The sequence below is a fragment of the Notamacropus eugenii genome, chromosome 2, assembly GCF_028372415.1.
Source record: "Notamacropus eugenii isolate mMacEug1 chromosome 2, mMacEug1.pri_v2, whole genome shotgun sequence".
In the NCBI taxonomy this organism is placed as follows: domain Eukaryota; kingdom Metazoa; phylum Chordata; class Mammalia; order Diprotodontia; family Macropodidae; genus Notamacropus; species Notamacropus eugenii.
In genome coordinates this window covers 433,000,818-433,028,109 of record NC_092873.1, presented here as the reverse complement: position 1 = coordinate 433,028,109, position 27,292 = coordinate 433,000,818, and the positions used below count along the sequence as shown (strand labels likewise).

The following is a 27,292-nucleotide window of genomic DNA, read 5'->3' as shown; positions in this document are numbered from 1 at the left end:
GTCTCTCTTCTGAACCATGAAAGGCTTCGGCTACACAATCTAGGGCCCTCCCAGCTCTGAATGATTTGTACTATTCCTTGGGATCAAATGTAGTACATGTTAGGAAAATGTGTGTATGTGTGTGTATGGGGGGGTGTCCTTAGAGCCTATGGGTATGGAGAGGGGTGCTACCCATGAGGCAGAGAGAAGGGTACATAATATTTCAAGTCAGACAGTTAGATGGCACAGTGCATAGAATGTTAAATATGGAGTCAGGAAGACCTGAATTAAAATCCTGCTTCAGACACTGACTGTGTGGTCCCTGAGCAAGTCAGTCTGTAAAATGATGACAATGATAGCGCTTACTTCACAGGATTGTTCAAGTGAGATTATAAATGTGTGTGTGCGTGTGTGTGTGTGTGCTTTGCAAACCTTAAGAGTGATCTACAAATGCTAGCCATTATTACTACTCTTGAGTGACAAGACATTGGAAAGAACTGTGCAAGCATGTGGTGTGGCGATAAATGGGGCTTAGGATCTGCCCTAGGTCATGAGAAATATTTGGGAACTCCCGAACCAATATAGTCTAACATGAGCCCATGTGCCAGTCATTACTTTTTGAGAGTTCGCTGTTGGCAGAGTCTCACACTGAGAACTGAGCTGAAACCAAGCAGGCAGACATGGCCCCATTTCCTCAGGGCCTCTTCCTAGCTGGTTTCAGGTGCTTGGAAGCCCTTTGAAAGGAAGAATTGTTTCGTTTTTGGAGTATACCATCTGGCGTGTTCCCTGGCACTTAGTAAATGTTGTAATGTATCGATTGATTGACGGGTCCATTTGAAATCCTCATGTGTTTATATGCTCCTTAGAGCCCATCCCTATACTGCTTCTCTCACCAGGCCTCTTGGATGCTCCCCAGTGAGAGGTGGGGAAAAACCAATTCCTCCTAACAGGAGTTCCTGGGTAGGATGTGGCTCTCAGCCTGGCTCCCCAAGGACCAACTGAAAAATCAGAGGCTGCCACCCATTTCCCCTCCACTCCTATCACCTCTGCTGTGCTCTGGATAAGGGCACGTTTCATTTTATTAAAACTCTTTGAGTAATCTGACCATAATAGGGTCTGATCGGAGTGGTTATCTGATTTGCTGGGTTAAATAATGGGCCCTAATTGAGTCTGTGTTATTTGCAGAGCCTGCATTGCTCTTCCTTTTGTTGCCAGCCCCCTCCCCCCACTTCCCAATTAACCTGAGATTTTCTTTCGTTGCAGAGCAAAGAAGTCGGCCAGCAGCTCCAGGATGATTTGATGAAGGTCTTGAACGAGCTGTATTCGGTAAATCAAACGGGTTTCTTGGCCCTTTGTCAAGCAAAAGGAAGCAGCCTCTGGCAGCTTGCTGCTGCAGTCCTGTCCCTGCATCAGAATTGATTGTGGTCTCATGGGTTGGGGTTGAGGATGTATTCCCCATTGGGCCGATAGAACGCCACCCCTTCTCCCTTTCCTGGTTCTCATTTCCAGTCTTGATTGAGCCAAAGATCACCTCCTAATCCATGTCCCCACCTTCATCCCAAGATCCCTTACCCAGTCAATCCTGGCAGTGGCTCCATTTGGGGAGAGGGAGATAGGAGGATGGTTTTTAGAGTCAAACTGGGAGCTCCAGGACCCAGGAGATAACAAATACATCCCCATGCCAGTGGACCCTGTTCACAGCAAACTAGATCTCCTGGGCTTAGTGGAATGCAACCCAAGCTGCACTGCCTCATTGTCCTACTCTGCTTAGGGAGTTTCATCACAAGATCTCAAATGGAGCCACCAGTTTGAGACTAGGCAGACTTGACCCTGGTCAGCCCTTAATGCGAGGGGCCAGTTCCAGAGAGAGAGCTTTGCATGCACAAGGCTCAGTGAAGAGACAGACCTATTGCCAGCCTGGAAAAGAGAAGACATTCTGTTCTGAAGTGATGTCTACTTCAACTGTGTGATGCCTGTTACTAATACATGTTCCTGCATGCCCAGGGAGGGCCGTGTCTTCGTGTGTGTGTGTGTGTATATGTGTGTGTATGTGTGTGTGTGTCTCCCTTCCCAAGCTGTGTTTCATTAATTATTGTTTTAACGTAATTGTTTAACTATTGTCACACACACACACACACACACACACACACACGCACACACACCCAAAACCAAGGAAGTCGCTGTTGTTGCGCAGACAACATCTTAATTGCAGGGCAGATTCCTGGATCCTGAGCATGGCTCTTTTCCAGAGATCCCTTCTTCAGACAGACTGTGCCCATGCTCTGAGTCAGACCTTGAGGTTATCCCCTCCTGATTTGGGAGGGGATTGGTTTTCCAGATTGACTTGTTTGTTTGTTAGGCTTTCTTTATCCTCCGTAGAAAATGCAGAGGAAGCATGAGTAGCTGCCTTTGGGTTCAGAATGCCTTGTTTGGTCATAGGCATTTAATAAATGTTTGTTGAATTGAATATGTTGAATCAGGATTCTGTTTTCTTCATCTAAGAACATAGGTATGGGCTCTTAGGTTCTTATGATGGGTGGCAACTTCTCAGCTAGGAAATCTGGTAATGTAGTCAGCAGAAGTAGCTCCCCTGCTGTTCCTTGGGCTTTGGATTCTTTCCCCACTTAATGCTGTGTGAACTCAGCTGCTTAGAATCCCAGCAGATAGAGACAATCTCCTAGGATTATAGGTTTAGATCCTGAGTCCCCTTTCCTCTCAACTGAAATGAAGTCTAGTTTTTGGTTTTTTGGCTTTTTGCTTCTTGTTTCTTTTGTTTTGTTTTGTTTGTAAATAGAAGCATGTTGACGAGAACCATTTTCAGATTGGATGAATTTCCTGGACCTTTTGTCTGTTTAGCTCTTTACTTCTGCCTTTATTTTTAGAGTGTCTTCTAGGCACTAAGAAGAACTATTACTCCATATTCCTGGCACGGTACTTGCCAAGATAGAAAACAGTACATTTGCTCAGTAGCTGAGCCCTTTAAAAAATTATTTAAAATATCTCTGTTTAGAAACCCTGAGAATCTTCTGATTTGCCACTCACTCTAGGCAGGAGTACTTGGATGACTGGTAGAAAAAGCCTTCAGTTTTCATTTCAGGATGCCAACTCAGGGCTGGTAGGACAGGCAGTTGAGGAAAAAGTGCATCCAAACTCTGTTGACCTTGCTCCCAGGGTCCATGGCTTCTAATGGGAGATGATGAAGAGACTTGTTTAACTTGGAATTTTCTTTTGGCAGGAGGCAGGGAGAAGGGTGTAAGTGGAACTTGAGCTGAAGTGAGGAGAAGCCTGGGTTTTGCCACTTTGGTTTAGGGAGAAACTTTCTGGCCTCTTGCTTTTCTGTCTCTTTTCTCTCCAGCCTTAGCCAGCTGTTTTGTTGGCTGCTGGGAAGACCAGATGTTTTTGTGAAAATTATGGAGGCCAGCCACTCATCCTAAAAATGAGAGCTGGTTGGGTGTAGTGATGTCCTGAACCAGATGCAGACTATTCTAGCCTGCCTTGGGCCCAGACCAGAAATTTCCCTAAGCTATCTGAGAAGCCTATGACCTTTCCTGAGAGGTTGAGGTATCAATGGATTGAACCTGATAGGAGCTGGAAGACCTGAATTCTAGCCTTGTCATTACACTCTAGCTATGTTGAATAGCCCTGGGAGAAATCATCTAAGGTCCCAGGCATTACTTTCTCCAGCTGAATAATGGGAGAGCAAGGGGGAAGCATTCAGCCTTTCTTAAGCATCTGAACTAACAAATGGCATTGTTCTTTAGAAATTTTAAAGAAACGAGGCTTATTTTCTCCTGAGGATAGAATGGGTTTAGGACTGGCCCATCCCAGCTATATGAGATAATAGTTGTCTAAAGTTGAGAAGCTGGGATTCCAGCCATGCTGCAGTCACATCCCCTAAGAGGATAAGAAAGGAAAGCAGAGCTGAAGGATCCATGGGAGGAGTGCCCCTCCTCATTCCTTTTCAAGGAGGGAAGGGGGGGTACTGAGGTCTCAAATTTCAGTGGTGGTCTTAGCCAAAGGACTTAGTTTGTAGGAACAGACAGTGGAAAAATAAAGACTGAAAAGAGTAATTACTAGTCTGGGCATCCCGAGATCTGAGCTCTAATCCTGGCCCAATCTGGGTTTGATCAGGTCCCCTCTCTGGGCCTCCATTTCCTCATGTGTAAGAATCAGATATTTCTGAGGTCCTGTTGGGTTCTAACAGTCTCTGATGCTCTGATTGAAGAAGTCCAGTATATCTTAGAGTCCATGGCTGCTGCTTATAAATTGGACTTCTCCTTGGAGGAGGTCTTTGTGTGGTAGTGGTACCCATGGCTTGGCAATTAAAATATCTATGTGCACAATGACATGAGAAGAGACTGGTACTTTTTATTCCCAAGGAGAGAGATGTTGGAGTTGGAGGCACTGACTTTGTATGTCTGAGTTTCACTCTAAGCCTTCTCTCGTTATAGACAAACAAGCATTTTTGGGGAACGCAGTATGTGTCAGAGACCTCCTTTGGAGCACTTCCGTTTCAAGCCACCCCAGAGAATATTTTTCTCCCATGCCTTTTCCTCCAAATGAACTGACCAGTCCTTACACTTTGGCATAAGTGGTTTTCATTTTCTGAGTTACTTTCCAAGAATGCCTTTGAAGTCAAAGCCCCTTGCTCCCTTGGGGAGACCCCAAGATAGTCACTACCTCAGTCACTGTGCTGAAGGGCAGATCTCTGAAATGGAACTGCTAGGCAAGCTTGAGAGACTAAATATTAGAATTGTTGACCGAGTTTCAGCATCTGTGAAGAGAAGATCTTGGAGTTCAAAAAGAAAGATATAGTGGAGAGATGGTCTGTTGTTGCATTAGGGGATTATGGGTGAGGTGGAGGGTGATGTTTGCGTTTCTCTGAACTGGGTTGAATCAGATCCAATTGACTTAGAGTGGTCTCTCTGTTTGTAGAACTGTTAGTATCTGTTCTTTAGCTTTCCTCTCCCAAGGCAGGGATCATTTAGCAGCAGGCCCACCATCCTCCCAAGAAAGGAAACTCTTGCTACCAAGGCAGGTGAGCACCTTCTCAGCAAAGTGCCAACCTCTGCCAGGGCATTGGGAGGTTAATGGACTTGCCCACAGTCTCATAGCCAGGATGTGTTAGAGGCAGGACTCCAACTCAAACGCAGGTCTTTCTGGTTTGGGGATCCAGGGTTCTAACCATTAATCCATGCTGCTTCCTTCCCTTACACCCTATCCCCCTTCCTTTCAATTTTGTAGTTAATTATCTATGTATGTGTTTCCTTTAAGTAAATGTAAGAGTTCCCATAGGCCTGGAGACATTGTTGGGTTTTTGTCTTCATAGAGATCTCAGTCAGTCATCCCAAATGTCTGTGGTCTCAGACAATGCTTAATGTGTCTGGGAGAGCTGTCATGGCCTCTCCCGTTGCCTCCCGATGGAGCCAAGTCGTTGAACTTCTCTCAAGTCTGGTTTCACAGTTTATACAGGGAGGATGGGGGTACTGACCCCCGAGTCTTAGTCACTGACTCACTGCAGGGCACCCCACCTTTCTAGGCCTTTTTTCCCCTCTTCACTTCAGGCTTACAAGCATTTCTTAAGAATCTGTGCTTGTGCCAACCATTGCAGTAGGCACTGGATGTACACACAGTAAAAATCACAATCACATTTCTTTGGTACTTTGAGGTTTACAAAGTGCTTTAACAAGTATCTCATTTTATCTTCATAACAACTCTGGGAGGTGGGTGCTGTTACCATTTCACAGTTGGGGAAGCTGAGACAGACAGGGGTTAAGCAACTTGCCCTGGATTACAGAACTAGTGATTACCGAGGCTGGATTTGAACTCAACCCTTCCTGATTCCAGGCCCACTGCACCACCTAGATAGCCCTATGTTTGCTAAATTCATTTACTCTGCCTCTTCTATAAAGTAAGTAGAATATAGTAGACCTAGAAAGAATTTGTAGTTTGAACACCCTATGTATGAAATGTTCATGAATTATTACCCACAAAGATCTCACATTTTACTGATGGGAAATAACATGTACACAGATAATAAACACAAAATGTGTGTCCCATAAATACAAATGAATTAGGATGTAGAGTAGAGAGCCACCTCAGAGCAAGGAAGATCTGGGTTCAAGTCCCACCTCTGACAAAATCTGGCAGTGTGACCCTGAATTCATCACTCCTCTGTGCTCTGGGCAGCTCTCTATGCTGCAGAGAAGGTGTGAGCCTGCATTCATAGAAGGAGTTTCCATACCTGGGAATTCCCCATACCACTGACAGGTCTTAATCCCTCTCCTCAATCTATCTTGGAGTGGGGGAGACTAGCAAGTGGGGAAATGTAGGTATGGGGCCCTGGATCAGAGAGACTGGGAGGTGGGTGCAGGCTTTCTGAGAGGCAGAGGGGAGGAGAAGGAGGGAGTTCCAGGCTGAGAACAGCCTGTGCCAGACTGCAGAGACCATCAGGGGCCTTCCGAGTCCCAGGAGTATCAGGAGAGCCCTTGAAGCTAGAGCACAGAGGGTCTGTGGACCTTGGATCGCTCTCTCAGTTTCCTCATCTGTAAAATGGCCAATACTGTGGGTGGGGGGAGAGGGTGTCTTGGACTCTGTTGCCTCTGAGGTCACTGCTGCCTTGGGTTCTGTGATCTTATGACCCTCCAAGTCCTACATACCCTTGACTTTTTACAGCCAGTCTGATAAATGCTTCTCTCCCCGTTCTAGTCTGCTGTGAGTCTTGGAGAGCTATATAAATTATTCAGAAAGTCTTTTTAATATTGCCATGCTTTCTGGTATTTAAATATAGCTTCTTCTGTCACAGAACTGACTATCTCCACTGTTTCACAAGCAAAGAATAGTTTGTGCACTTAAGGAAAATGGTGCAAAAGTTCAGAATAAGGTGAAGCCAACGTCAGAATGCCATGCGTCAGAAGTGAGATGTAACCTGAACCTTGACGTGCACTCAGGCCTCATCTTGGCGGCCTCCCAGGCCCAGGCATCCTCTGGCTAGCTCATTCTCTTCTAGACTATGGGAAGCCTGCTCGCTCAGGTCCCCACACTAGTCCTCCTCTAGGTGTCCCCCAGACCCAGGTCCCCTAGGGTTTCTCCAGCCAGTGTGTCTTTCTGTTCCTGACATCCAGTGGCTTCCGCTCTCTTCCTGGTCATAGATGCCCAGTGAGGTCTGCCAGAACATGAGCAGATGGTGCCCTCACCTTGACACAGACATTGAAGAGGTCACCTGCTCTCTTACGACATGTTCCTTGATTTCCCTCCTCCCCATTATAGCTCCCCTGCTTGATATTCTTAGAACCTTTCCTCTTTTTTCTTTTATACTTCTGCATTCTCAGCCATAGTCAGACCCTATCAGATTCCATTGCCTCTGAGCATCGCATTACAGATTTATCATTCCTCCTCCGGTAATTCCTGCATATAATTCCTCCAGCAGTTCTGGCTTCCAAGAAGGAAGCTATGGAGGCAGTGTAGGGTAGTGGGAAGAGAGCCATACTCAGAGGTACTCTGGCCAATGTTTAACAACCGGCTTGGGGGAAAAGGGGAAACTGTGTACAGTACATATTTTTAAATTTAATCATCATTATTAACATTTTCTCCATCACTTCCTTAAGTCTAGACATTCAACAAAGCAGTCAAGCCCTAATTTGTAGGCTGTTGATTTCTGAGGTGTAATACTCACACCAAAAATTTAACAGTCAGCTCCCATTGGTTCAAGCTGACTCTAACACCTCCTTGAATACACTAGACTAGAAATCATAAGATCCGGCAAAATGGTCTCCAAAGTCCCTTCCAGTTTTTAAGATTGTAAAAAAATAGTTCTAGCCCAAGATGATCAAGAGTGTGACCTTTAGCCTTTCCATTTCCTTAGCTGTAAAATGAGGGGGTTAGACTACACGGTCCCTGAAGTTCTTTCCAATTTTAACAAGCTGTGAGTCTAAATTGTGACCATCTGGAAACAGGAAGTCCCAGAAGGGAAGAGGCTCTGTGTGGCTCTAGGTAGCAACATTCTTGGGAGGATATGAAATCAGCATTCAGCTTTGACTTCCAGGCTCCTAGGCCTCCTAGTAAGTGTCTTTGAAAAAGAGAAGGGTGTGGCCTTCACAGTCCTGGACAGTTGCCAGGATGCAAAGTTGTCTCCCTGCTCCTTCTCCATCCCCCAGCCTCTAAGTTGCAACTGCAGTTGTCTATAACGTGGTTAACATGGTTCTTGTTGTCTGGCAGCCGAATGGGTATTAGGCTTAGCAGGGATGACTTCTCCACGATGGGTTGGCACTCCAGAGGGGCCGTGGCGCCTAGGTGTGTAGTCCTAATTCTGTTGTTGATGGGCTGTGTGACTGTGGACCTCGCCGGCTCCAGATGCTGACTGGATGAGCTGTAGGGCCAAATCCTGCGATCTTCTGCCTCTTAACATTTCTCATGTGAATTACACATCTAATCCCAGTCCCTCTCCCTGAGTCAGAAGAAGGCTCGCAAGTGCTTGGGGCCAGGTAACAGTCCCCAGATCAAGGTCAAGGTAAAAACATTCCAAGGATCCTGGCCCAGAGATAGAAGAGGAGTGAGGCAATCTATCAAGACTCTTGGTGCTGTTAGTGGTTATGAAATCTAGCATGTCATTACTCCGGGAGGTGACTTGGTTCCCCAACAGATAATTGTGATAATAGTTATGTTATATACATATACAGAGATAGATAAAAATAATTTAATTGACTAAAGACTCCAATTCATTCAGGTTCGTTATTAACTTACGTGTACATTCATTCGTTGATATTGTTAAATTTTGTTTCTTTGGTTAAGAAATATCCATTTTCTCTCTCACCACCATTAAGAACAGAAACAAAAACCAAACACTTGTAATAAATGTGCAAGATCAAGCAAAACAAATGCCCACCTTGTCCATGTCCCAAAAACGTATGTATGTATGTATGTGTGTGCCAGATCTGCCCCATCAGCTCTGTGTCAGGAGACTGGCAGCATGTTTCATCCTAAGGCCTTCGGAATCCTGCTTGGTCACTGCACTGATCAGAGTTGTGAAGTCTCAGTTGTTTGTTTGGCAGTGCTGTTACTCTTGTATAAACTGTTCTCCTGATTCTGCTGGCTTCCTTCTGAATCAGGCCATACAAGTCTTCCTTCTGAAACCATTCCTTTCATCCACTGACACTCTTTTCATGGGGTTTTTTTACATTTTTGCCCTCAGTCATGTTCTCAGGCCAATGCTCATATGTAATAGTAGTAATAATAGCTAACATTTTATAGCATACTTACCGTATTCCCTGCCTTGTGTTAAGTGCTTTACAATTATTATCTCCTTCAGTCCTCATAACACCCTGGGAGGGAGGTGTTATTATTATCTTCATTTTACAGATGAGGAAAATGAGGCAAACAGAAGTGAAGTGTCTTGCCCAAGGTCACTCAGATAGTTACTGTCTTAGGCTGGATTTGAACAGAAGTCTTCCTGACTCCAAATCCAGCTGTCTGTGCACTTCTGCCACCAGGCAAGAGGTAGTAAGTGTCTGAGGCTAGATTTGAACTCCCTGTGCTTAGCATGGGGCATGGCACAGAGCAGGAGCTTAATACATGTTGACTGATTGATTGATTGACTCCAGGCCTACCACTCTATCCACAGCTACCCAGTATCAGTGAGCAAAAGGAAAGCAGACATCAAAATGAAAATAATTTTGATAAATTCTATTAAAGGTTACCACTCAAAACAAAATGAATGAATGAATAAATCAGCTCGAGGTAAATTCCCTTGGTGCTACTTAAATCCAGGATGAAGTTTCTGGTCCCTCAGGCTGCTGGTATTTCCTCTCCCTTCTTCCCTATTCCACATCCGGAAGAGTGTTCCTGGCACAACTTACTCAGTAGACTTTTGTAGCCTTCCCACCCCACATTGGAAGGCTTTTCTTTATTGTACTCATCTGCACTCTACCTAGTATCATGAAGATACAAATGGATGATAAGCATGCTGCCAAGATAAGGAGTAACATCTACAAATGATAATAAAGTGATAAATAATAAACGATGATCATGAATAGTCATTACTATAAAAAGATAGATGGGCCAGGTTCAAGTGCTGCTTGTGTATGCTCCAGAGTGGTCTTTAGTGTGTGTATGAATATGTACTGAGCTCAGCCCCACTGGGCTTTTCTCTTAAGGATGTGGGCAGAAGTTTTGTTCAGGGTGGAAGGGGACTGAGCTGAACCATAGTTTGTAATTGACTTTCTTCTGGGCTTGACCTTTGGTGGTTGCCTTGCAGGTGATGAAGACGTATCACATGTACAATGCTGACAGCATCAGTGCCCAGAGTAAACTGAAGGAGGCTGAAAAGCAGGAAGAGAAGCAGATTGGCAAATCGGTGAAGCAGGAAGACCGGCAGACACCTCGATCCCCAGATTCCACCTCCAATGTCCGAATTGAGGAGAAGCACGTCCGAAGGAGCTCAGTGAAGAAGATTGAGAAGATGAAGGAGAAGGTGTGTGCTCAGTGGGGCCCAGCAAGGGATCAAGGAGTTGGGGGGCCATTTATTTTCGCGTTGGTGGAGAATGACCAAACTGGACTCCTTGCTGCTGCAGCACCCCTCACTTGAAATGTTCATTGTTCAGCTAGTAATTGTGGAGCCTTTTTGCTGGCCTTGCCCTGATCCTCTCACCAACCAGGTCCGCCACCACCTTCCTCACTGTTGAAGCAGTCTTGCAAACGTTGACTGGCCCAGGCGAGGTACTTGGTGGGTGAAAGGAGAGTTATAAAGAATGGGGTTTTCGCTGGCTTTATTCTTCATCCACTAGAAATATTTTGAGGCTAGTAAACTGGTATCTCTTTGCTAAGCTATCCAGAGATTAGCAAAGCCTTCCCCAGAGTCAGAAGGTAAGCACTTTGCTGGGCCTTGCTGTCTCTCTCCTGGTCTACAGTGGGGCATCAGGGACAGCTGTTACCCTCCGACTCCTGCAAACACAGCCAGATCTGCTAGCAACAGATTAAGATGCCCAAGGGGTCAGAACACCTGGAGCTTGGCTGCTGGGAACATGAGAGTAGTAGGGGGTGGAGAAGGACTGGCAGATTGCTAACTCTTGCAAGGTAGGGGAATTATATTATCAAGTAGAGCCCAAAGGGGGCATGTGTCTGAGATGGGAGTCTCATTAACCTTTCCAGAGTGATCTACATTATGCCCTTGAATTTTCATTAAGTAGAATTAGAACCCAATTTAAGGGAGTAGCGCATTGGGAGTAGCAGCTTAATTGTGCCTGCTTCCTGAATGTACTGTTCCTTTCATCTCTCAGAGAACACACTCTCCTTTTTTAAAATAAATTTTTTTAAGAGTCTGAACTTCTGTTCCCTTTCTCAGCGCCAAGCCAAGTACACAGAGAATAAGCTGAAGGCTATCAAAGCCCGGAATGAGTACTTGCTGGCTCTGGAGGCAACCAACGCATCTGTCTTCAAGTACTACATCCATGACCTGTCTGACCTCATTGATGTAAGTGTCCAGAGCTGGGGCTCCCAGAGGTTACCTCACTACCATTGGACAGACACTCACTGGGGCCCCTCCCTTGCCCTTCTATCCCTTAAAAAAGACATCAGCCCATGGGATTAATGAGCAAGCGCTAGAAAGATAATGGTATTGTACCTTGTATTTGGATAACCTGGGTGAGTGTGTGTGTGTGTGTGTGTGTGTGTGTGTGTGTGTGTGTGTGTTAGCACCTTTAAGGGGTGCAAAGCATTCCACATGTATTATTTCGTTTGATCCTTACAACAATTCCAGGAGATAGGTTCTATTATTATTCCTCTTTTACAGATGAGGAAACTGAGGCAAACAGAAGTTAAGTGACTTGTCCAGGATCAAGTCTAGGCAGGAGTCAGACCCCCAAGTCCAGTGTTATATCTGCTGCGCAGTTTCCCTACATTGTCATGTTCGATCCCATCATGTTGTTTGATCCTTACAAAAACCAGGTAAAAGAAGCAGGCACCCATTAGCCCCATTTTACAGAGAGAGGAAATTGATCCACAGTGAAATCCATTGGCTTGCTGGAGCTTATAGAGCAAGTGAAGGACAGAGTCCAAGTGTCTTGACCCCTGATCCTATACCCTTCATTAGGACGTCAGGACATGGCACAGGAGGAAGGGATGCATTACCATGTGACTGGGCATGGGGCTGGCCCGGGTACAGTGTCCTATGAACAAGGCATACTTGATGATTCTGGCTCCTTGTGTTGTTAGATGTTCTCGGAGAGAAATAAAGCACATCCAGAAAGCAGAACTTTGGAAAAGGAAGAACTCGCTTATTACCGAGACAGGCTGAGCTCAGAATACAGGCCTCCTAGGTGCAAAGCCCTTTCCCTGGTCAGGTCAGTGGCATGGTGGAGAGAACACCAGACCTGGAGTCAGGAAGACATGAGTTCAAATTCCACCTCAGATACTTACTAGCTTTGTGACCCTGGGTAAGCCTCAGTCTCCTCAACTGTAAATGCAGATAAGAATAGCCCCTGCTTCCCAGGGTTGTTGTGAGGTACTACTTGTAAAACTTGTAAAGCACTTAGCATGGCACCTGGCACATAATAGGCACTAATGAACGTTGGTTCCTTTTCCTGGGCAGGTCATTTTATTCCTTTGGGCCTCAATTTAAAAAAAAACAAAACTTTATCTGATTTCCCCATGAGCCTTATTTTGAGTGAAAAGGAAACTAGGTAAGAAAAGAAAAATTGAGGTTCAGTGATGGGTATATGGGTGAAAACAAAGGAAATTATTCACAAGGAGAGAAGCAGAAAGCTGGGGAGTTTAGGGGGAGGTGTCCGAAGGTAGTAGGGTCAGAGGAGATCCAACAGTCCCTTTAAGGACTGGGTTTCATCCCCTCTTGGGAGGTGTGGAGTGCTCCGGGCTGTTCAGGCACCTCTTTGTCTGGTGATACCAATCTGAGCGCTATTCTTTCACCAAGGTTAAAATGAAAATCAAGATTCCTGCTCTACTCTCATGAGAAGTTGGCTCTGAGAAGACCAGAAATGCTGCTGTTTGTGCTCACTGTTAGGAGTAAGGAGTCTTCTCTGTGTAAGGGTCCTTCTGTCTGCTCCGGCATTCCCTTACCTACTCAGTGTAAAGTCAAACCTGCCTTGCTGATGGCTTCTGCCATTGATTGCTGGGGTGTTGTCTCCTTTCACCTCTAGGCTCCCGACCTGCTTCCCCTCCAAATTCACAAAACAGCTCTGTTGGTTCCTTGGAGCTGGGTACTGAGCAAGCAGCAAGGAGCCCTGTCTGGGCCTCTCGAAGGCCTTGGCATCCACAGGCCTTCTCACTGCAGTGGGAAAACTCATCTCAATACAGAATAGATTGCAGAGGCCATTCCAAGAGCCAGTGATCTGGCAGCTGATCCTCCTGATTGTTTTTTTAAATAGTATTTATTAAGTGCCTGATTGCACAGGGGGGTTGTTCTAGGTGATACATGAGAGATTTTTATAAACCTAATGTATGCTCTCTCAAAATTCTCAGTTCTAACAGTACAGAGCATCTTGTATTAGTAATGCTTCCTGTGGTAACCCAGGTCAGGGGTACCTTACAGTGAGTCAGGGGTAAAGGATGCTCTCACTTCCCTGACTTCCTGTGTTTTTTCCGGTGGGCAAGAGCAGCCTGGTATAGGTCTTAACAGGGTCAATAAACTCTTAGTGACCAACCTGGGACAAAGGTGTTTGAATATACTTCTCTTGGCTGTGTATTTATGGGGTGGGTACTGATGGTTCTGGCATGAGAAGTTGGCTCTGAGGAGAGCAGAAATGCTGCTGTCTTAATCCCAACTGTGGGGGGATGGACTTTGGGACATGGGACAAGTCACGTTTCTATCCGTTGCCATCTGTGACATGCACACTATCCTACCCACTTTTCCAGGGTGTTAGAGCTTGAAGGAGTGTGAAGCAGTTATTTTTGTCAGGGCTGTGTACATTGCCACGAGACTCCTTCCTCCCCTTCTAATACTGTGAAAGATTGAAACCCAGATTGTCAGAATCCACGTGAAGCATCTGACACAGTCAAGGAAATCCTTGATTTCAGGCCAAAAAGACATTCTGAGCTCACTTAGCAGTGTCTGAAGGCTATCACCTCCCTGGAATGTCAGAGGCTCTCCTAAACTCAGCAGATGGATGAATGAACGGGGCATTGTCCCCACGTTAATAACTCGAGTGTTCCAAGTAGAGCTTAAGAGTCTGAGAGTTCTGCAGGCCAGAAGCCAACCTAAGGCTGCAAATATGTATTCTTATGTGCGCAGCCTTCAGTTCATTTTAAAAGACAGTTGAACCAAACTCTGTAAGAAATTCTTTTAGTGGAATTCTTTTTCTCTTTCCCACAAATTAAAAGTATGTATGATCAAACACATCCGCCCCTCCCCCAACCTCTCCTGGAGATTATGAAAATCTTCCAGTTAACAAAGGGTTAATGATCTGTCAAGTCACCCATGTGGATGAGCTATCATTAAATTATTATAAAAAATTGATTTCCCTAGAGAGTGTTTCCAATCAAACATTTCTATAACCCAGAAAGGGCCAGGGGAGCCCAGCACTCTCAAAACCAGAATCTTTTGGGCAGTGAAATTCTCAGAAAGCACTGCAAACCCTCTTTGCCCCTGGTGTAAGGGAAAGATTTTGCTGTCTCTTCTTGCCCAACCTTGCCTAGAAATGGGAATGAAATATTTCTTGCCAGAAATTGCTTTTTTTCTCCAGGGTTCAGTTTCTAGCCCTTACCTCTAGAAGGCATATGGCACGCTGGGCCCAGGAACCCTGTTCCCATACCTGTAAATGTGGAAAAGAAGGCTTCCTCTACAGAGAAAGCCTGATTTTTAAGTGAAAGGAGACATAAGGGTAGTCTCTCAGATAAGCACAATTTATTGCGTACCCAAGATTTGTTGTTGCTGGGGGTTTTGTTTGTTTGTTTAATCAGACAGTTCCCTCTTCAAGAAACACAGTGAGTAAAATGAATCACAGATTGTAAAAAAAACTTATTTCATATACCAACCTGCATAAATTGTTACCCAGCCTATGTCCTGTTACCGAGTCAGCCCATGTCTATTTATAAGGTTGCCTAAGGGGAGGAGTCAGAGCTTCTCAAATTGATTCTAATTTTAGTCATGATACAATAGAAGGTGGTGGGTTCTGAGGCTAAGAACAGTTTGAATTCCAGATCTACTGTTTATTTGTTTGTTTGTTTGTTTTGGTTTGGAGGCAATCCAGGTTAATTGACTTGCCCAGGATCACACAGCTACTAATTGTCTGAGGCCAGATTTCAACTTAAGGCTTCCTGATTCCAGAGCCGTTTTTCTGTCCAGTGTATCATCTTGCTGTCCCCATCCTGCTCTACTTCTTATACCTGTGGGACCTTGGGAAAAGTGCTTAACTTTTCTGGACCTCAGTTTGTTCATCTGTAAAATGAGTATGAGGGAATTGGGGGACTTGAAGTCGACTAGATTATCTCTAAATTCCTTTCCAGCTCATAAGAGTCTCATCCTCATCATTAACTGTCTACTATGTGCAAGAAACCTTGGAATGATACAAAGAGGTCAAAGGCTATGGGTCTCTGGCCTTGAGGAACTTACATTCTTGTTGATCAGAGAAGATCCATTCAATTGAAAATTAAAGTTTAAGGCAGCAGTACCTTACGTTTGTATTGCCCTTGGAGATTAGTGAAGTGCTTTTTCTTCTAATCACCCTGTATGTAATAGATACTGTAACTGTTATGATTATCACTACCTTATATATGAGGGAACTGAGGCTCAGGTGACTTGGCCATGGTAGCTCAACTGGTAAGCATTAAAGTTAGGATTCAGACCCAATCCTGGAGTTTTTTTCCACTGTGCCATGCTTGCCCTCATGGTATAGACTCTGACAAATTAGAGTTTCAAACAATAAGTATCATCAATATCCTTTATCTCAATTTTAGCAAAGCATCTGACAAAGTCTCTCATACTATTTCTATAGAAAAGATGAAGAACTATGGGTTAGAAGAAAGTCAGGTTGATTCACAGCTAGTTAAGTGAGCCCAAAGAGTAGCCATTAATCAGTTCAAATATCAGCTGATATATCAAATAGCAGACCTTGGAAAGGTCTCCAGTAGACTAGCCCAGGGAAGAATGCTTGGCCCTCTGCTGCTTAACATTTTTATTCACAATGTAGAGAAAGAGTGGCAACCTAGTCAAACTGGCAGGTGACCCAAAGCTCAGGCAAGAACATTAAACGCAACTTAGAAAGAGGAAATTTAGTAAGGATATATGTAAAGTTTTATATTGGGGTTAAAAAAGTCCAGGTTGCAAATGCAAAATGGCAGAGGTATGTCGAAGTAGCAGTTCATCTGAAAAAGATCCAGGGCTTTCAGTGAATTGCAAGCTCAGGATGAGTCAACGGTATGGAATATAGCAGTCAAGAAAATCTTAAAGGCATCATATTCTAGAATTGAAGAGTTCATGGTTCCACTGTCCTCTGCCCTGGTCAGAATACATTTGGAATATTGAGTTTGGTTTTGAGAACCACATTCGAGGAAGGACAATGATAAGCTAGGGGGAAGCTTCCTGAGGAAGGCCCCATGGTGAAGGGCCTCAAGTTCATGAAGATGGCTTGAAGGAAAGGAGATGTTGAGCCTGAAGAAGGCTTAGGTAGGGCATATGCTATTCAAGCATCTGAAGGACTGTCACCTGGAAGTGGAGTTCAGTATGTAGTGCTTGGTTGAGACAGCTGGGTGGTCTAGTGGATAGAATGGTAAACGTGGAATCAGAAAGGCCCAGGTTCAAATTCTGCCTCAGACACTCTCTCAGCCTTAGTTTCCTCATTTGTAAAATGAGGATAATGATTGCATCTGTCTTATGGGGTTATTCTCAGGATCAAATGAGTAAATTGTTTTGCCCTGCCCCCTTAGAGCACTCTGTAAATGAATGCTTAGCTGTTAGTCTCTGAGGTCAAAAATAAGGCAATTGGTAAAATTTGCTAAGGGGCCAATGTGAGCTTGATGTGTGTGGGGGGTGGGGGGAATAAATTGCTGACAATTACAACTTGCCAGTGGTGGGATCCATTCTCTGGGGAGGTAATAGGCTTCTTCTCCCTAGAAGCCTGAAAGCACAGACTGACCATGTATTTGATCAGAATGGAGAGGAAAGTCTCAGTAATGATGATGCTAGCAGTAGTAACAATAACATGTACATGTTTTATCTCATTGGAGCCATTGGATCCTTGAGTCTTGTTCAAGAATGGATTGAGTTAGGTGGCCCATTGGGTCCCTTCCTGCTCTGAGATTCGTTGATTGCAGAATAATGACAAGCTGATTTATGGAGTGCTTTAAGGTTTGTGAACTGCTATACAAATATCTTCTTGTTTGCTCCTCAGAATATGCCTGTAAGTCAGGTGCTGTTGGTATCCCCATTTTACAAATGAGGAAACTGAGGCTGAGGAATTAAGTGACTTGTCTAGGAAGCAACTAGTGTCTAAGGCAGGATTTGAACTTGGGTCTTCCTGACTCCAAGACCGCACTCTTTCTGCTGCACCACCTCGCTGCCTTAATGAGACTTTGAATACGAGGCTAAAGTTTTATCCTATAGGCCTTTGAAAGCTGTTACAGACTTTTGCATGATTCTTAGAAAGCCTAAAGTGGTAACACTGCAATTGAAATAGTGAGCTAAAGGAAGGAAGGCCAATTAACCAGCTCTTGGCATGGATGTAGGAGCTGTAGTAAGTTAGATGGCCGTGAATCGTCAGTTACGCTCCACATGCTTATCAGGCTCCTGTTACACCCGCAACATCTGTGCGCGGTCTGGAACTGCAGAGATAAAAATACCATGCAGTCAAGGAAGAGAGAGAGGGTAAGACAGACACAAAGTAACTCTTAAATCAAGTTAAGTGACACAGATATGGGAAATATAATAAGCACATAGAAAGAGCCTGAAAAGGAAGTTATAAACTATTGAAAGAAAAGGCCTTGCAGAAAGCAAATAATTGCTTACATCCTGGTAGTCCACCCACGAGATGGATATAGGTAGTACAAAAAAAAGTATTAGTGTCTGTCCCTGTATTTTACAAATGAGGGGACTGCAGTTCATTGAGTTATAGTGACCTACCTAAGGCCACATCTGAATAAGTATCATATAGAAACACGGCTGTCTCTCTCCTGATGCCAAACTAACGCACTCTCCATGCCTTCATAGTGCATGTGGAAATGTCAGGGAAGATCATCCAAGGTCTGGAGGACAACGTATACAAAAAAAGGCATGAGGGTGGAAAAAAGCAGGTCAAGATCGGGAATGATGAATGGTCTGGTTTGGATGACAAATAGTGAGCATAAAGGAGGGGAGTTGTATGCAACAAGTTTGGAAAGGTAGGCTTGAGTCGGGGGGGGCGGGGGGCGGTGCCTTGAATCCAAGCTAAAGAGTTTGCATTTTATTCAGCAAGTAAAGGGGAGCCATTGAAGATTCTTGAGCAGGTGAGTAACATGGTCAGATCTGTGCCTTCAGAAGATAAAAGACAACAATGGGAAGAATAGTTGGCTATGAAAATTGCAATGGCAAAGGCAGTGGTATGAACTAGGGTGGTGACAGTGGTAGGAAAAAGGAAGGGGCAGATGCTAGAAATGTTGCAAAGATAGAAAGGCTAGCACCTGGCAGCTGACGGGATGGAGGGAGGCAAGGTCAGAAGGGAGACAGGTGGTGCCAAAGGTGCCCTGAATTTGTTAGAGCCCAGAGGGATGAGAAACATAGCAAATGTTTATGGACAAATTCCTTCCATTCCAGTGCCCTCCTTCCCCTTCTCCTACCCTCAGAAAAGACCTCGTTTGCCCCACCCTGTGGGTAACTCAGGTGCTGGCCAGTCTTTAGCCCCATGGCTCCATAAGGAACTCATCAAACTGGTCCTTCCCGCCCAGAGGAGGACAGGGCTTCAAGCCCTGGTGAAGCTCCCAGCCTAGGGAAGAGAGACTGCCAGCATGCCCCACTCAGCAATCAGCCTGCTTTTGTCTGTCTTCCGTTTGTTCTCCTCTCCCAATTGAATTTCACATCCTTTAATTCTCTGCCTCTAGTTAAGCTCTCCACTGCTGTTCCTGTGCAGCAGCCCTGCACCTGCCAGGGCCCATTGGCACCATCCCAGGGCCCAGCACACTCTCCAGTAATAGCTCATATTTATCTTCTGCTTGCTGCTTTGCAATGTGTCATGCACATAATCTCATTGGAACCTCACTAGAGCCCTGTGAGGTAGGCAGTGCATGTCGTCTCATTTTACAGGCAGGGAAACTGAGGCTTGGACAAGGGATAAGGTTTGCCCATGGTCCTATACTCAGTAAGTGGTCCTTTAGCTCTTTCCATCACACCACACTGCCTCATCAGAGAGGGGTTTGTCAAACATCTAGAAGAGCAGCTGCACCAAGTCCTATTTCATCCCACATGGAGGCAGCTCAGAGTGATGCGGAGTAGATGACATGGAGGAAGAGGAGTTAATGAAGTGTCGATTTATGCAGCCAGTTGATAGTCAAGTGGATGTTCTGAGAGGAGCCTGGAAAACACATTTCTAGAGGGTTTTGTGTTTGATGCTAGTCCTGGGAGCTGGAGGTCTGCTATTCCAATCTGTTAGCCCAGCAAACATTTTAAAGCACCTGCAATGGGCCAGGTACTATTTCAAGCACTCAAAATACAAGAAAAGATAAAGCCCACCCCTGCCCTCGTGGAGCTCACGGTCTAATGGGAGACACAAGCATATACATACATATAAATGAGCTACATAAATTGGAAATATTTACCAAAGGGGAGGCACTGCTGTGAAGATGGAACTGGAAAAGGCTTTCTGTAGAAGGTGGAATTATACTAGGAACTCAAGGAAGCAGGGAAGCCAGTACATAGAGATGAGGAAGGAGAGCATTCCAAGTGTGGGGGACAAACACAATAGAAGAAATGGCCAGAGCCAAGACATCGGGTGTCTTGTTTCTGACATGGCTAGGAGGCTGGTGTCATTGGATCAAAGAGAAGGGGGCAGGGGAGAGGTAAAATGTCAGAAAGACTAGACAGGTTGGTGGGGAGAGGACAGGGTGGTGGTCAGAGAAGGCTCTGGGGATCCTGTTTGGGCCCAGGATTCCCAGGTCCAAGAACTTCGGTCATATACTGGGTCCCTTCTTCCTCTATACTGCTCCAATGGGTAACCTTCCCAGATTCCATGGATACAATAATCATCTTTAGGCTGACGATTTTCAAATGTACCTATCCAGCCCTAACATTTCCACTGACCTTCAGTCTTGCATCTTAAACTAAACACGTCCAAAATAGAATTCATTTCCCTCTCCCAAACGCTTCCCTCTTTCCAACTTTTCAGGTGTTGAGAACAAAGCTATCCTCCTTGTCCTCCAGGCTCACAGCCTAGGTGTCATCCTCATCTACTCCCTATTTCTCACACACACTCCTGCCCATGGCCAGTCTGTTGCCACAGCCTGTTGATTTCTCCTTTGCAAAAAATCTCTTGAATTCTTCCTTCTGATACTGCCACTCCTGGTGCAGGCCCTGTCACCTCACACCTACATTACTGCAGTAGCCTGCTGGTGGGCCTACTAGTCACAAGACTCTTCTTACTCTGATCCATCCCCCATTCAGCCACTGAAGTGATTCTTTCTAAAGATCAGGTCTGACCGTATCCCTCCCCTTCTCAGTACACTACAGTGGCTCCCTCTCTTCTCTGGGATCAAATACAGAATCCTCCGTTTGGTATTCAAAAGCCCCCCCAAGCTGGAAGTGAGTTCCTCCTTTTCCCAATGCATCCCTCTTGACTGTATAACAAATAAGGATATTGCTGTCGTTCATAGCTTACATTTACATAGGTTTTTTTTAATTTGCAAAGCACTTTCTCTACATTATCTCATGTGAATCTTACATTAGCCTTATACAAAAGTTGGTATGAGTATGTGGGAAATGAGGCAACCCCCAAGGGCGTGAAGGGAACTTGAGCATAGGAAGTGTTGGTGGCAACTGAGGGGAGAGAAGTAAAGCATTGTAGAGGACAGAGAGAGCCTCTAATCTGTGCATCCCTGGGTTTCAGAACCCCTGCCTTGGGCTGACCTGGTCTGCTGACCCAGGCTTGGAGGAGCTCTTCCTCCTAGCCAGACTGGGCTCCTTGGTGCTCTCCGGTACTGGTCACCCACTTTTACTTTTGTACATCCCCCGTGCCTGGAATGTGTTCTCATCTCTAAGTCTTGGGATCCCACACTCTTTATGTTCAAGGCTTAGATAAATTGCCACCAAGAGACCCTTTCTGATTCTCTCATCTGTTCTTTTCAGCTTCCCTAGATTTACTTTCTATTCATTTGGTATAGATGATCTGTATACTTGTTGCTTCCCCTAGTAGAATATAAGCTTCTTGAAGGCAGAGGCCATATCTTATTTATCTTTGTAGCCTCCCCCAGTATGCTTAGCATGGCACATTTGCACATTTACAATTACATGCACCATATTTTCTGAACCAGAAATTGAGACATGTGCCCTGATAAAGATGTTCCTTTTGCAAAGTACACTGACTGTCTCAGAAAATCTGGGCTGTATGGTGGCCATATGTATTGCAGCCTCTTAATAAATGTTTAAATGGATGCAAAAATAAGTGTTTCTAGAGTCATCAAATGTTGGAGTTGAAAGGGATCTTGGAGCTCATCTAACCCCCACCCCCACTTTGCAGATGGAGAAGCCAAGACCTAAAAAATGTCAGACATTTGCTTGAGTTCACAGAGCTCACTAGTGGTACTCAAGACTCAAAAGCCATTGCTCCCTCTACCACTACATCACCCAACTTCCCCCACGCACAATGCTTTTAATTTTTCTGTGAATATTTGTCTTCAGAACTAATGTTAACTATAACTATCAACTCCTTGAGGTTTAGAACTAAATTTTTTCTAAACCATGTACCCCTTTGTCACCTCACTCAGTGATCAGAATGTAATAGTATAAATGGTGGGAGTCAGGAGGTGAGAGTTCATCATATATAGTGTGCATCTAACAGATACTGGTTGTGTTGTATGGTTGACCTTACAAAGTCTGTTACTGTGCTGGCACTGTAGTGCTCAAACACTCGAGGAGGCAACTGAGGCTCACTCTTCAATGTTGAGTTTTAGTGGCAGAACAGAAGTAAATTTAAAGGCCCTGTCCCCAAGAGGCCTCCGAAGACATCACCATTATGCATTCCTTGTCCAAGTCAAGGAGAGATCTGCCACACAGCAGTGACCACCTAGGGAATTCAGACTGGGGATCCTTAGACTAACAGAGGCTGATAGAGATTTTGTGAGCTCCTCAGTTGTTTATCTGCAAGATGGCAATGTCCTAAAATGAAAGACTGGGGATATATTTGGAATATATGGTATAATTTGGGGTGTGTGTGTGTGTGTGTGTGTGTGTGTGTAACTGGTATAATTTGGAAAGGTGCTGTCCCAAATTCCATTGAACTCTTCACTCACTAAATGATATAGTTGTTCACTTAAACATCCCATTTTTATCCAAGAATTTCAGAGCATTCAAGGAAGCATGATGAGTTGAACCTAGAACAAGAAATTAGACCTCTTATCTCAGCTCTATCATTCTTATGACATTGGGTGCCAAGAGGTCCTTCTTCTATTTCAAAACCAGTTCAGAACAACCCCTTAAAAGCAGTTTCTGTGAATCCCCTGCTCACTCTCTGGGTCTTCATGTCTTCCCACAGCAGTGTTGTGACCTAGGATACCATGCCAGCCTGAACCGGGCCCTGCGTACTTTCCTATCAGCTGAGCTCAACCTGGAACAGTCAAAACATGAGGGCTTGGATGCCATTGAAAATGCCGTTGAGAACTTGGATGCCACCAGTGATAAACAGCGATTGATGGAAATGTACAACAACGTCTTCTGCCCGCCCATGAAGTTTGAGTTCCAGCCCCACATGGGAGACATGGTGAGTCCTGCCCCTCCACTTTTCCACCATCCCACCCAAAAGGCAGCCAACTCCCCTGTCTGCATATCTGACACTAGTTTTGTGTTGTTTTGGGGCTTGCCTAACAGTTGTTCCTGACCAGGTTCCCTTTCCTGTCAAATTTCTTTTCTGGGGTTTGAATGGGTGCTTTCTTCCCCCCTTGTCTGCTTAAATAAAATCAACCTATTTACAATTTGTTTCCATTACTGTGGATAGTAATGGACAGAACAGGTGGACTGATTTTGGGATGAGATGATGCCACCCCATGCAGAGTTAGAAGTAGGGAGAGGCACCCTAGGAATTCCTAGGTACTTTGCCCTATCTCATGGGCCTCACCCATGGCCTGTTCCTCGCCCATCTTCTGCCGAAGGCTCCTGGCCAAGGAACAAGCTCAGAAGCCACCTGCCTGGAGTAGTACATGTTTGGGTGTTGCCTGAGATTTTCTTATGCCCAAAAGCTTCTCTCCAGAGAGGAAATTTCAGATGCCAAGTGTTTCATCCCACTTCTAGCTTCATCAGGAATTTCATTCTCCATTTTCTAGAGCATAGCTAGACTCTGTTACAGATGTGTCAGCCACCCTGATGCTTCTTTTCAAAGGATCAAGCTGCATTGGTGTCAATTTTTCCTTCAAGTTTTCTACTTCACCTTAACATCTTTAATAGTTTCAACCCTTTGTCCTTTCCGAAGAAGAGGAGAATCCCCTTCTGATGTGGCCTGAATAATCAAGGGCATTGCTCGGTATCCTACACTTCGGACAGACCCTACTCTTAGCTTGCTCTCCCCCTTGCTGGAAAATGAGTAGGAACTGTGGGAAGAAAAGGGGTCCCTGTGGGTAGAGAATTACATCTTCTTTTGTAAAATTAGACAAAGGATAGGAGAAAACTGGCTGGAGTCTGATGCAGCTGAGACTAAAGTGCTGGTGGCATTTTAACAGGAGGCGTTGAAGTTGGCAGAGAACCCACAATGACCCTGGAGTTCTGGAGAAGCTAGGCCCCCAAATCAGATGCCAAATGTACTCAGAAATACTAAGAGGCAATTGGCTCTGCTCTCCATGCCCCCAGTGGCTCCTGGGCCTTTGGATGCCTGACTGGTGACATCAGACAGCTGGAGATTCTCAACCTTGGCCATGGCCTGTTCTGGCTGCCTAGCTGCTCTATTGTGTCTGTTCCTTCAGGAGCCAGAATGAAGTCAGCCCTTCAGATCTGAGAGCTGGCTAAAGCCAGCCTCTCAGCCGGGGGAGGAGGTCAGGTCAGATGGTGGGATTGAAAGCCAGTGGAGGAAAAGATTCTTGCCCATCCCCCTTGCCTTGAAAAGTGTATCTGTTTCCCCAAGCAAGAGAATGGTCCAGTGGGTGTCTGAACACTCCCACTCTTTGGCAGGGGAGAAGGTCCTATTCATAGGACTGTGTAGATGACTGGGCCATCGGAGATGTAGCAGCAAGGCAGGTAAAGCTGCCTTGTAAAAGAGGCTGCTTCCCAGGCTCCAACTTGGCCATGGCATGTGGGATTAATGCTGGATATTCTTGAGGAGACGGTGACAGAACCCCTAGTATTCAGTGTGCTTGGGCAGCCTCATCTGCCTGATGCTGGTACAAGGGACCAGGCTTCTTTCTAACTCTCACCCACACTGATGAAAAACCAGGGTAAAAAGATGACCCTTTGGAAAATCTCAAACTACAGCTACAGAGCCCTCAATCCAGCCCCTAACTGAGCTTTTCTCCATGGTTGAAACAGAGATTCTGTGCATGGTCCGCGTGTATGAACGTGTTCTGGCTGCCATTGACGTTCCCCAAAGCAGGGTAGCCTCTGGACACTATTTTTTCTCTGGGTGAAATTATTGGGGGAAGGGGAAGGTGGCCACTTGGACCTCCCAAAGGAAGTCTAGATTTGCTGAAGCATTGCTCCTCTAGCTCTGGGACTGCCTGACAAATTGAGGTGGTCTGGGATACTCTCCATTCTGGCTAGGCCTTCCCTATGTAGAGGAGCTCTTATCTCTGCAAAGCTAGATCAAGAGGTGGGTCACACTAGTCATCGCCATGTCTAAAAAAAGAAAAAGGGTGACCCCACTGGTTTGAAGTGAATTCCTCTTCTTCCTCCTCTCATAAAAGCATTTAATTCTGCCAGAGTTGGCTTTAGAGTTTCCACATGGAAACTTAATAGGTTACCCTTAAATTAGCTAGTTTTGTGACAAGGGGCCACAGCTCCCAAACCCTCAAGAAGAAGTGTGGCCTCTCCCTGACCCATTCTCTGGTGCCGCTTCCTCTTGGCAGGCCTCCCAGCTCTGTGCCCAGCAGCCAGTCCAGAGTGAGCTGGTCCAGAGGTGCCAGCAGCTGCAGTCTCGATTATCCACCCTGAAGATTGAAAACGAAGAGGTGAGTTTTCTGGCCCTGGAGTCTTATCCCCTCGGCTTTCCTGTCATACCTCTTCTGATGCTTTGTCCAGGGATGGTTGGAGGGAGTGTGCAGAGGATGTCTCGGGCCCTGGCAGGCGTTTCCTTAGCAAACAGAGGCTTGTACTTTCCTCTAGTCTTACATCCTGCCCTTGAACTCCAGGAAGTCACTCTGGCATGGCCAAAGGCTGAGCTCTATTCTAAGCCTCTGAGAAATGTCTTTTTTTTTCCTCTACACGTTTCATTGAAATGGCACTTGGCAGCTGTGTGAACAATATTGTATCTCTGGAACCACCCCCTTGTGCTTGGCTTTCTCTAGCATTTTCAAACAAACACGGGCCTTTGGCTTTGTCGATTCAGATGTCTCAGCCCTGCCTAGAGGAGGGTTGCTTCTGTGCTTTCAGTAATAAGGGGAAGAGGGAAGGGAAGGGAATGAGCATTTATATAGTGCCTACTACATGGCAGGCTCTGTTCCAAGTGCTTTTGACAAATATTAGCTCATTCAATCCTACCATCAACCTTGGAAGGTATGTGCTATTACTATTATCCCATTTTATAGTCAAGGAAACTGAGGCAAAGAGATTTTTTTTTTTAATGACTTGCCTTGGATCACACAGTAGGTATCTGAGGTCAGATTTGAATTCAGATCTTCTAATAAATTCAAGGGAGTGGTTCAATTACCCAGCTTCCCAATTCAAATAACTTCCCATTTTTCATCTCACCTTGTCCAGTTTTTCTAGGAAGATCTGAAAGGGGTGATGATGGAACCTCCTTATTTTACAAGAAAGGAAAAATAGGCTAAATGGTTATACAGTGAAGCCTAGGCTGGAACCAGGTCTTAGAACCCAGGTCTTAGAATCTAGATCTCCAGACTTAGTCCGCTGTATCTTATCCTAGATGAACTGATTAACAACAGCTAGTATTTGAATAGTGCTTTAAATTTTGCATTTCACTTTACATCTCCTTTGATCTTCCTAAAAACTCAGTGAGGTTGTGTTATCATTATCTCCATTTTACAGATGAGAAAACTGAGGCTGAGAGAGGTTGCATGATTTACCCAGGGTCACACAGACATGTGCACGAGGCAGGATTTGAATTCAGATCTTCCTGACTCTAAGTCCAACACTCTTATCCATCTAGTTGTCTCAGCCAATCGAGCTTCTGCATTTATGAAGCACATTCTCTGGGCCAACACTATGTTAGGTGCCAGGGATCCAAAGACAAAGCTTCTCAGGATGTAGTGGTGAAGAAATGCCCTCTTTTAACCCAACTTTACACGTAGTGCAACAAAAATTGCCACCGGATACCTCCTTCTGGAGTCATGCTTCCCTCTACTTGGATTGCTTTCTTCCTCTTCCCTTGGCATTTCCCACAAACCCGGGAACTATGTCAAGTGATTAGCAAGGCCAAGGACAGCATTTTTAGGCCTTTGTTCTGGCTGAGCTGCACATTTAGCATTCTATTACAACCTCTAACCCGAGCCTTGGGACACTCTCAGATGGCAGTGAAGTCCCTTCCCCATACACCTGCTTCAGTATTCTCCCCTCCCCAGTTTTATGCCTTGTTTCACCCCACCACTTCCCACCTTGTCCTCCCTCTCCTGGGCATAACAGGTGAAGAAGACAATGGAAGCCACCCTGCAGACCATTCAAGACATCGTGACCATCGAGGACTTTGACGTGTCTGACTGCTTCCAGTACAGCAACTCCATGGAGTCTGTCAAATCGACTGTCTCAGAAACCTTCATGAGCAAACCCAGTATTGCTAAGAGGAGAGCCAACCAGCAGGAGACAGAGCAGTTCTACTTCACGGTAAGGTCAGGGGCGGTCTCTGGTGTGTAGGCTACATCCAGACTCCTGCTCTGCAAAGCTGTAGAAACCTGGAGGCTGTGTTTTGCTTTTGGTTCCTTTGTCTCTCCAAGGTTTTTTGGATGGGTGTCTTCATCCCTTTGGTGATATCCTCTGCATTTGAAATCATGAATACTTACCAGCTAGAATAGAGTCCAAGAGCTAACTCTAGAAGAG

At 45.2% G+C, this 27,292-nt stretch overlaps 1 protein-coding gene across 6 annotated transcripts in view; it reads left to right on the top strand.

Moving 5' to 3' along the window:
- SRGAP2 (SLIT-ROBO Rho GTPase activating protein 2) overlaps positions 1-27,292 on the top strand; it is a 247,956-nt gene that overhangs the window by 160,298 nt on the left and 60,366 nt on the right. For 4 of the 6 annotated variants that reach the window (XM_072648020.1, XM_072648023.1, XM_072648026.1 and 1 more), the window contains exons 4-9: positions 1,243-1,305; positions 10,232-10,447; positions 11,318-11,446; positions 22,638-22,862; positions 25,150-25,251; positions 26,882-27,079. In XM_072648020.1, the coding sequence (XP_072504121.1) occupies positions 1,243-1,305; positions 10,232-10,447; positions 11,318-11,446; positions 22,638-22,862; positions 25,150-25,251; positions 26,882-27,079 (933 nt within the window). The remainder of the gene's footprint in view (positions 1-1,242; positions 1,306-10,231; positions 10,448-11,317; positions 11,447-22,637; positions 22,863-25,149; positions 25,252-26,881; positions 27,080-27,292) is intronic. The other 2 variants (XM_072648021.1, XM_072648025.1) reach the window with 1 other exon arrangement.